Source organism: Pseudorasbora parva, chromosome 11, assembly GCF_024679245.1.
Source record: "Pseudorasbora parva isolate DD20220531a chromosome 11, ASM2467924v1, whole genome shotgun sequence".
Taxonomy (NCBI): domain Eukaryota; kingdom Metazoa; phylum Chordata; class Actinopteri; order Cypriniformes; family Gobionidae; genus Pseudorasbora; species Pseudorasbora parva.
This window is the reverse complement of record NC_090182.1, coordinates 47,473,526-47,485,565: the sequence shown is the minus strand read 5'-3', so window position 1 is coordinate 47,485,565 and position 12,040 is coordinate 47,473,526. Positions and strand designations below refer to the sequence as shown.

The window sequence follows — 12,040 nt, the reverse complement described above, 5'->3', positions numbered from 1 at the left end:
GCAGTGTTAGGGTGAGTAAATCATGGGGTAATTCTCATTTTTGGGTGAACTATCTCTTTAATCTTTTCAGTCATTCTTCTTTAGATATTTCTGCTGGAAGAACATCATGTGCAGCGAACGATTCAAAAACTTCATAACCGTTCGTGAAAATATAACCGCGTGTTCTTCACATCAGACACGTGGAGCTCGACCCGCAAACACAGAGCCCCGGCGTTACACCGCAAATAATGCTCTTCTCAGTAACTTTGTCTTGTTTTCAGTCTAAATATCTAACAATTCTTAAATCAAGATGCATTTACTAGATCAGTAAAACGACGCAAGATATTTTTTCATGCTTTGTTGAAAATAAAATCTAAATGAAGTGAGTTTTTGCTGGGGTGAGAAAAATAATCTTGTTTCTTGTTTTCCGTCCCTGTTTTAAGCAAAAACTTTGCTCATTTGGTATTTTCCCCCATAAAACAACCAAAAATATCTTATGTCATTTGACTGATCTAGTAAATGCCTCTTGATTTAAGAATTGTTAGATATTTGGACTGAATACAAGAAAAAAATACTAAACAAGAAGAGCATTTTTTTTGCAGTGAGCTGATGATCCAGTATTTCAGGAGCTCATCCATCCCTCACTTCCAGTCGAATGTCTGTCCGGCCAGCTGGAAGAACTTCTGGTTGGGTTCGCGGAAGTATTCGTAGAGTTTGTTTAGGATCTCGGGTGCCACATTAGGATGTTTTCGGCCTTTAGACGCGTGCAGGCATCGCTCGCGGCCGCGCTGTCGCAGGCAGTGGAAGCCTTTGGTCTGGTTGAAGTAGAAGTTGTCAGCGTTGATCTGCGGCTCCAGCTGAAGGAACTCCTCCACCTTCTTCATCTCCGGCAGAGGGTCTCGTATGAGCGCGTCCCCATCCACCAGATGCATGCGGCTCCGCGGGAACACACTGAGCCAGTGCCGCAAATGCTCGTGGTACAGGCTGCGGTTCAGGGCCTTGTAGTCCAGGTTGAGCTCTCCGTCCCGCATTAGCAGCGTCTCCAGAGTTTGCTGGGGCTTGTGCTTCTCCAGACGATTGTGGAAGACCTGCGGGAGTATAATTGGGGAAAATGTAATTATACATGTTTGAGTTCACACAGGAGTCAACACACTGCAAAAAATGCTCTTCTTATTTAGTAATTTTGTCTTGTTTTCAGTCCAAATATCAAAAAATTCTTACATCAAGATTCTGTCAGATGAAATAAAGTAAAATAATCTGCCAATGGGGTTAAGCAAAATAATCTTAATTCAAACAGAAAAAAAAAAGATTATTTTGCTTATTTTAAGATAAAACTCTCTTAAAGCTGCTCTAGAATGATCTGAATCAATCTGTTGAATTGTTCTCTGATATCAGAGGGTGTGTGGCTTATTTAAGGGCAAACATTGTCCAGATGCAGTTTTACAGCTCCATTTACAACCCTATAAACTGCCCCTATGATGTAATGCTCTGTGTTTGCCTTATTTGGAAGAGTCATGAATATTAATGTTGAGCTCTGCTCTGATTGGCTTATTTCAGCAGCTCACAGCTGTTCAGCGAAGCGGCTCGTGAGTCCTGACAGAACACAGACAGACTGAACGACACTTTAAGCAGAACATCTCAAATGGAGATTGATCAAATGCAGATTACTTGTTTATTGGCGTTTTCAGATCATCAGAGAGAGAAAGAGCTCGTGTTCGTGCGGTTGCCAGATTTCAGAGCTTTTCAGTGAAAAGAATCTGGCAACCATATGCAAGCAAGCTCTCTCTCGCGCACGGACGATCTGAAAACACCAATAAACAAGTAATCTGCATTGTGTCGTTCAGTCTACATTTTAGACTTGTCTTTTGTCGTCAACGATGCATGTTTATATAACGTTATTCACAATGTAGGCTAACGTTACGCAGTGACTGTGATGTAGCGGTGGCTCGATACCACAAATTTGGCTTCGGTACGGTACCACAATCTAATACCGAAGTACCGATATTAAACCGATACCACATGGTCTGATATTAGCGCGGGTATATTGCACGCAAATGAGTACAATTATGCAAGTTTTGAGTTTATAAAGTGGGAAATTACCACAAATGTTTATTAGTACATTAATCAGCAAAGCTTATCACATCAAATCAGTCGTTTGAAAACTTTCTTGTGGGAAATAATTTCAGCTAAAATCTCTCAAAATTAGCAAATTGCTTCTGGTTTCAAAAGACGTCGCACTACACTAAAGCAATCTGCATAATCCGATTCAACATTTCACGCTCGTCTCGGGATGGAGAATGGAAATCATTTGAACATGCAAGCGATTTTATGGCATTTCGTAATAACAGTTACAGAAGATATGAGCTCATAACAACGACACACACACACACACACACACACACACACGCCTGTCACTTAGAGCTCGCACATTACGTTTCCTTAACCAGTCAAACACACAGAATTATGTACAAATGTCCGTCTTTAGTGAGTATTCACATAAACACAGTCGGTTGTGTCTAACGCGAATGTAAATAGTGCAATAGTACGCCTGCAAATATTATGAGATCTAAATGTCATTGGTTGAAGCGAAAGCTGGAGATTTTGTGATATTCGATCTTATGTTAGGCTGTGTGTGTGCGCTGTAAATGTCTAAATGAGATTAATGAGAGGTTTGAATGATTCCCTGACCTGTCGATCTCTTAAGAAGTCTTAAAGTCAGAGATAGTGACAGATGCTTGTCAAATGACTGTCGTTTTAACTTATATGGTGGAGAAGGTGACGTTTGCTAGAAGGATCGAGTGAACGATCTAAGCAAAGTATCTACGGTTGTATTTTGTAATAATATTCCCCTTTGTCATTAGACACACTGTTTAGTTTGGTATGGTACTTGGAGTTTCCTATTGTTACTGTACTAGCATCTTGCGTTATCTAGATAATGCGGTCTCTCTAAGAAACTTTCAGTTTAATCAGAAATGGTTTAAACAGTCAATAAGTGGATAAATTACTCACTGCTTGCAGGAATACAGTCGGCACTTTCTTCAGGTTAAGACGCTGAGCGAAGCTGGCTTGAAATGGGACGAACAAACGAACGATCTTGAATTAAATTGTTGTGGTATCGGATTATAAACCTCAACCATGACTGTTGACATGTTTTATCTGTGGGAAGGGTAGAAAAGTCTCCTGCACAACCTGAACATGACGTGTGTCCGTGAGAGCCGTTTTTGCTATCCTCCAGTGTCGTTTGTTTATCTGCATTACCCGTGATATACATCGCATTACCCGTGATATACATCGCATTACCCGTGATATACATCGCATTACCCGTGATATACATCGCATTACCCGTGATATACGTCGCATTACCCGTGATATACGTCGCATTACCCGTGATATATGTCGCATTACCCGTGATATATGTCGCATTACCCGTGATATATGTCGCATTACCCGTGATATATGTCGCATTACCCGTGATATATCGCATTACCCGTGATATATCGCATTACCCGTGATATATGTCGCATTACCCGTGATATATTGCATTACCCGTGATATATGTCGCATTACCCGTGATATACGTCGCATTACCCGTGATATACGTCGCATTACCCGTGATATACGTCGCATTACCCGTGATATACATTGCATTACCCGTGATATACATCGCATTACCCGTGATATATCGCATTACCTGTGATATATATCGCATTACCCGTGATATATCGCATTACCCGTGATATATGTCGCATTACCCGTGATATATCGCATTACCCGTGATATACATCGCATTACCCGTGATATACATCGCATTACCCGTGATATATCGCATTACCCGAGATATACATCGCATTACCCGTGATATACGTCGCATTACCCGTGATATATGTCGCATTACCCGTGATATATATTGCATTACCCGTGATATATCGCATTACCCGTGATATATCGCATTACCCGTGATACATCGCATTACCCGTGATACATCGCATTACCCGTGATATATCGCATTACCCGTGATATATGTCGCATTACCCGTGATATATCGCATTACCCGTGATATATGTCGCATTACCCGTGATATATATTGCATTACCCGTGATACATCGCATTACCCGTGATATATTGCATTACCCGTGATATATTGCATTACCCGTGATATATTGCATTACCCGTGATATATTGCATTACCCGTGATATATCGTATTACCCGTGATATATTGCATTACCCGTGATATATCACATTACCCGTGATATATCGCATTACCCGTGATATATCGCATTACCCGTGATATATCGCACAACTGTGAAATTTATCGCATAACTGTGATATTTATTGCATTGCCGTGATATATCGCATTACCTTGATATATCGTATTACCTGTGATATAAATAGCATTACCCGTGATATAAATCGCATTACCCGTGATATACATCGCATTACCCGTGATATACATCGCATTACCCGTGATATATGTCGCATTACCCGTGATACATCGCATTACCCGTGATATATCGCATTACCCGTGATATATGTCGCATTACCCGTGATATATTGCATTACCCGTGATATATTGCATTACCCGTGATATATCGTATTACCCGTGATATATTGCATTACCCGTGATATATCGCATTACCCGTGATATATCGCATTACCCGTGATATATCGCACAACTGTGAAATTTATCGCATAACTGTGATATTTATTGCATTGCCGTGATATATCGCATTACCTTGATATATCGTATTACCTGTGATATAAATAGCATTACCCGTGATATAAATCGCATTACCCGTGATATACATCGCATTACCCGTGATATACATCGCATTACCCGTGATATACATCGCATTACCCGTGATATACATCGCATTACCCGTGATATACATCGCATTACCCGTGATATACATCGCATTACCCGTGATATACATCGCATTACCCGTGATATACATCGCATTACCCGTGATATACATCGCGTTACCAGTGATATACATCGCATTACCCGTGATATACATCGCATTACCCGTGATATACATCGCATTACCCGTGATATACATCGCATTACCCGTGATATACATCGCATTACCCGTGATATATCGCATTACCCGTGATATATCGCATTACCCGTGATATATTGCATAACTGTGATATTTATCGCATTACCCGTGATATACATCGCATTACCCGTGATATACATCGCATTACCCGTGATATACATCGCATTACCCGTGATATACATCGCATTACCCGTGATATACATCGCATTACCCGTGATATACATCGCATTACCCGTGATATACATCGCATTACCCGTGATATACATCGCATTACCCGTGATATACATCGCATTACCCGTGATATATCGCATAACTGTGATATTTATCGCATTGCCGTGATATACATTGCATTACCTGTGATATATATCGCATTACCCGTGATATATCGCATTGCCGTGATATATCGCATTGCCGTGATATATCGCATTACCCGTGATATACATCGCATTACCCGTGATATACATCGCATTACCCGTGATATACGTCGCATTACCCGTGATATACATCGCATTACCCGTGATATATCGCATTACCCGTGATATATCACATTACCCGTGATATACATCGCATTACCCGTGATATACATCGCATTACCCGTGATATACATCGCATTACCCGTGATATACATCGCATTACCCGTGATATACATCGCATTACCCGTGATATACATCGCATTACCCGTGATATACATCGCATTACCCGTGATATACATCGCATTACCCGTGATATACATCGCATTACCCGTGATATACATCGCATTACCCGTGATATACATCGCATTACCCGTGATATACATCGCATTACCCGTGATATACATCGCATTACCCGTGATATTTATCGCATTACCCGTGATATTTATCGCATTACCCGTGATATACATCGCATTACCCGTGATATACATCGCATTACCCGTGATATACATCGCATTACCCGTGATATTTATCGCATTACCCGTGATATACATCGCATTACCCGTGATATACATCGCATTACCCGTGATATATGTCGCATTACCCGTGATATACATCGCATTACCCGTGATATATCGCATTACCCGTGATATGCATCGCATTACCCGTGATATGCATCGCATTACCCGTGATATGCATCGCATTACCCGTGATATACATCGCATTACCCGTGATATATCGCATAGCTCTGATATTTATCGCATTGCCGTGATATACATCGCATTGCCGTGATATACATCGCATTACCCGTGATATGCATCGCATTACCCGTGATATATCGCATAGCTCTGATATTTATCGCATTGCCGTGATATACATCGCATTGCCGTGATATACATCGCATTACCCGTGATATACATCGCATTGCCGTGATATTTATCGCATTACCCGTGATATGCATCGCATTACCCGTGATATGCATCGCATTACCCGTGATATGCATCGCATTACCCGTGATATGCATCGCATTACCCGTGATATGCATCGCATTACCCGTGATATGCATCGCATTACCCGTGATATGCATCGCATTACCCGTGATATCCATCGCATTACCCGTGATATACATCGCATTACCCGTGATATACATCGCATTACCCGTGATATATATCGCGTGCGTACCTGTGTGTAATCGGACAGCAGGCGCTCCGTGGGCTCTCGGACGATCAGCAGCAGTTTGGCCTCAGGTGTGGTCTGGCGGATGCGCTCCGGAACCCGCCTGGAGCTGAAGTAGGCCGGAGTCTTCTCCACCGTCAGCTGACCCGGCCGCGCAGACGGCATCTGGGACGCGTACCAATCCGCGCCGCGCTGGTAATGGCTGTCCCAGTCGAAGAAGTGGACCTCGCTCTGAGCCGCCATTACCTGGCTGTGGAGCTTCAGCATCTCCAGCAGCGCTCGAGTCCCGCCCTTCCTCACGCCGATGATGATGACGTCAGGGAGGCGGGGCGAGGGGTCAGAGGTCACGGAGGCGGGGCGCGGGACGACCGGTGGGAAAACGCAGAGCAGAGCAAAGATAACGGCAGCCATTGGATCGACCTCACCAGACTTTATCCTGACAGCACACACACACACACACCTCTGAGGAGAAACACAAACACAACACATTAATGCATACGATAGACCCTCATGTCTTACACTGCAAAAATGCTCTTCTTACTCAGTAACTTTGTCTTGTTTCCAGTACAAATATCTAAAAATTCTTAAATTAAGATGCATTTACTAGACAAGCAAAAGTAATTGTCTTGTTTTGGGGAAAAATAACTTTTTTTTGCTTAAAATAAGATAAATAATCTGCCAATGGGGTGAGAAAAATAATCTTAATTCAAACAGAAAACAAGATTATTCTTCTCACCCCATTGGCAGATTATTTATCTTATTTTAAGCAAAAAAAAGTTATTTTTCCCCAAAACAAGACAATTACTTTTTACTTGTGTAGTAAATGTTTCTTAATGTAAGAATTTTTTGGTATTTTGACTAAAAACAAGACAAAAATACTAAGTAAGAAAAGCATTTTTGTGCAGTGCTGACAGCACACACACACACACACAGACACACACACACACACACACACACACACACACACACACACACACACACACACCTCTGAGGAGAAACACAAACACAGCATGTTTACACATCAACAACATTAATGCATACGATAGACTCATATCGTGAAATCTGTCAGTCAAGACTCAAAGATTAGAACATGTTCATTCGCTGATGGACTACTTTATAAACTCATTATTATTATTAGTTGCCAAGCACCGAAGGGGCGACGCAAACTATTGAAACCTGTTGTTAGTGTTCCTATTCTTCTTCTTCCGCCATAGGAGTCTATGGCAGCCCATAGAACCGTATGGTAAAAAGTTGGGAAATTTGGCACACTCATAGAGGCCAGTCTGAGCTGTCACTATAGTAAATTTGGTGTCTCTAACTCAATCCCTCTAGCGCCACCACCTGTCCAAAGTTTCACTCATGTTTATGCTGATAACTTTTGACTCCTAAGGGCTAGAAACAAAATTCTGATTCCTTGGCTCAAGCCGATTCGATTGCAGCCTATGATGTCATTTTCCGGTATGCAAATTTTCCCGCCATTTTCAATTAACCGAAAAACCTACTTTTGCAAACTCGTCCTAGGCGGTTCATCCAATTTGCACAAAAATTGAACCAGATCATCTTCAGACCACGGCGACAAAAAATCTTGCAAATCATGTTGATTCGTCAAATCGTTTTCGATAGACGCGCAAAAACATTTTACATAACGTTTGTGAAAACACACTTAAGGCAATTTAAAACATTTTTTACGGCAGATTTAAAACAGCGTCACCTAGTGGAGAATATTTTCAAATCTCCAAATATTGATAGTAAGGGGTAGTAAAATCCCATCAAAGTCATGTGTCGGTCATTTTTTACGTGTTTTTTCATATAAATGTCTATAACTCCAAAACAAAATGAGATATTTTCACCAAATTTGACACACATATGTATGGGCTCACTATGAGGACACATAAAATAATTGGTGGGATTGTGCCTCTTGGTGGCGCTATAATAAAACAAAACATTAAATTCCCATTGACTTCAATGCAGTATTATGGTTTAAAATGCTAATGCTATAATTTACGAATACATTAGCATATCGTTACTGAACTCGGTATGTGTCTTCCGCTCCATGTCCTGAAGATACTCAAAAAGTTTTGGGGCAGCGCCACCTTGTGGTCAAAAGTTGTAATAAAATGTATAGAAATGCGAATAACTTTTGATTAAATTAACCCATTGTAATGAAAGTGGTCATAGTACATTCAATGGCTCACGCCGAGAACATGGATACCAATTTTGCCATATTTTGCAAACCTATCTGTCCTCCATCTTGTTATTTGTTAAAAACCTACTTTTTCAAACTCATCCTAGACCGTTTGTCCGATTTTCACCAACATTGAACCGTATCGTCTTCAGACAATGCCGACACATAGTTATGGATTTCATGTTTATAAACAAAAAAGTTTTCATAAACCACTGCAACAGAGTTGAGCCATGATGCAAAAATGACTCTTGAGGCTGTATCTCTGCAATGCTTTGACATATCGACACCAAACTTTGCGTGTCATTGCCATCTCAGTCTGACTACGCCACATCAGTTTCGTAACAGTGACACCTATTGGTCTTCTTTTTAGTTCTCTTTTATGAAACTTACCCATGTTCAAGTGTTGATAAAAAAAGGAATGCATGAAGCTCTTTTTCTTTTTCACTTGAGATCTGGAGCCGGATTATAGCGGTGTAAAGATGACTTTATAAAGATGGCAGCTTCATTATTTTATTCTCACACAGAGATTGGCAGATCTATTAGGGAAATCTGTTGACTTTATCAATCTGTGTGTCATTATATGCCAACGGTGAGAGCTCAAACATGGGGGATAAGCTCTTCTCGTGCTGTTTTTCCCCAAGTTTGCATTTCTGTAACTCTAAAAGTATTAAAGATATCTTAATATCCTTCTGGATTCTGGTTCTTAACAAACTTTTCTCATGGTATCTTCATTTTAAAGGCCCAATATGGTTCAGTTCCAGAGATATGGAGATCTCAATGCGGCTCTAAGTGCAGATTGTTGGTCGAGAACCAAAGTATCCAACAGTTGAAACTTCCTGTATTTAAAGAGGATTGTCTGAAGAGCAAATAAAGTTTAAACTAGAAATGTGCTTTCTATCAAAACAACTGCATTAAACACCAATTTTACCAATATTTCAGCACCAAAGACACTGCAATGGCCAAGTTGAGGTACATTTCTGAAATACAACAGTGAAATAAAAGAGATACACAGCTAAATAGCCAATAACAGCACGGGAATAAACCAAAATACAAGTTAGTTAAGAACCAGAATCTAAATGGATTAGTGTGTGAAAGTGACCCACGTGTGATTTCTGGCCACTGAAAATGTGTCCATTTGACCATTTAACTCATGGAGCCGCATTGAGATCTCCATATCTCTGGGAATGAACCATTTAGGGCATTTAAAATGAGGAAACCAAAAGAAAAGTTTATTAAGAACAAGATTATCAAAGCATATTGAGATATCACAATTACTTTTTGAGTTACAGGTATTCAAAATTTGGAGGCAAAAACAAAACACAAAACGTACCTTTCCCCATTTCTGATTCTGGTTAAACATTTATTTTGGTTTCTCCATTTTAAAGGTCCAATTTGGATACAGCTGATACTTTTTTCTTTCCAAGAGGAATATCTGAAGAATAAGTAACGTTAAAGCTGGAGATTTATCGTGTTTTTCTATCAGCTCAAGTGCATAGAACATACAGTTCCTGTCTGAGGGCCATAAATATCCCTTTTCCAAAGTGTGTGTGCCTGTAACTCAAGAAGTATTAATGATATCTTAATATCCTTCTGGATTCTGGTTCTTAATAAAATGTTTTTAACTCTTTATTTTCAAGGCAAATATAGTTCAGTTCCAGAGATATAGGGATGTGAATAATGCAGTTATGATAATGTATATTTGAACTCTTGGTGGTTCAGCTGTTAAAATGAACAAAATCCCAAATATCCCTGAAACCGATTCAGATATAGATTAAAAATACACTTTTGGGAGCCAGTTCATGTATTTCAATGTAACTTTTTCCAGTTCCCAGAGAGTTGCAATTCTTTTGATAAAGGGAAACAAGATAGATTTCAATATTAATTATTCTTCTGACATTCCTCTTTTAATGCAATGAGTATCAGCTGCAAAGTAAACCACATTTGGTTTTTGACAACTGAAAATGTGAAAAATTCAACAATTTACTCTTGGAGCCACATTAAGATCTCCATATCTCTGGAACTGAACCATATTGGGCCTTTAAAATGAAGATACCATGAGAAATGTTCGTTAAGAACCAGAATCCAGAAGGATATTAAGATATCTTTAATACTTTTAGAGTTACAGGAATGCAAACTTGGGGAAAAACACCACGAGAAGAGCTTATCCCCCATGTTTGAGCGCTCACCGTTGGCATATAATGACACACAGATTGATAAAGTCAACAGATTTCACTAATAGATCTGCCAATCTCTGTGTGAGAATAAAATAATGAAGCTGCCGTCTTTATAAAGTCATCTTTACACCGCTGTAATCCGGCTCCAGATCGCAGGTGGAAACTTTTATAGTGGTTTACTCCGTAATATTCATCATACACTGCAAAAAATGCTTTTCTTACTCAGTATTTTTGTCTTGTTTCTAGTCAAAATATCTAAAAATTCTTACATTAAGAAACATTTACAAGAGAAGCTTGTTTTGGGAAAAATAACTCAAAATGAAGAGAGTTTTTGCTTAAAATAAGATAAATAATCTGCCAATGGGGTGAGAAAAATAATCTTAATTCAAACAGAAAACAAGATTATTTTTCTCACCCCATTGGCAGATTATTTATCTTATTTTAAGCAAAAACTCTCTTCATTTTGAGTTATTTTTTTCCCAGTTATATACTTTTTCCCAGTAAATTCTAGTAATACTTCTTGTTTTAATAATGTTTAGATGTTTGGACTAGAAACAAGACAAAAATACTGAGTAAGAAGAGCATTTTTGCAGTGAAGGCATAGTTTGGCTTTCATCACTAGTATTTATGCATGTCTTCAGAAAACGCATTAACACAATTATGAGTTGACATTCGCTTTTTATTAAACTTTATATGCGATCTGACAGATGAAACTCTTGGACAGTCTTTATTTTCTGAGGCATTCTTGAGCCGAGCTGTAACTTTGATCTAAACTGCTTCTGATTATATTAAAGTTATACGACAAGGACATCGCTCGATTAAAGATCATTAAATATAATATCGCGAGTTATGATAATCATAATCAATAGGTGAGTGACAGTCTTACCTGCCGATCGGTTCCATGACGAGAAGCTTTTTAAGAAGATAAATCACCCAGCCGGAGAATATCTCACACACACACACACACACACATACACACACTAACTCTCTTTCTCTCACATGCACACACACACAATCACAACAGACAACAGTGAAAGTTTTTTACGAGCGAGCTCACG

General features: G+C 39.6%; 1 protein-coding gene across 1 annotated transcript in view; it reads right to left on the bottom strand.

Annotated features, from left to right (window-relative positions):
- hs3st1 (heparan sulfate (glucosamine) 3-O-sulfotransferase 1) overlaps nt 1-12,040 on the bottom strand; it is a 12,972-nt gene extending 932 nt beyond the window's left edge. Inside the window, exons 1-3 of the mRNA XM_067458149.1 lie at nt 11,869-12,040; nt 6,630-7,083; nt 1-1,067 (exon numbers count right to left, since the gene is read on the bottom strand). The exon at nt 1-1,067 is cut by the window's left edge and continues 932 nt beyond it. Coding sequence (XP_067314250.1) covers nt 621-1,067; nt 6,630-7,083; nt 11,869-11,885 — 918 coding nt within the window. The 5' untranslated portion in view covers nt 11,886-12,040 and the 3' untranslated portion in view covers nt 1-620. The remainder of the gene's footprint in view (nt 1,068-6,629; nt 7,084-11,868) is intronic.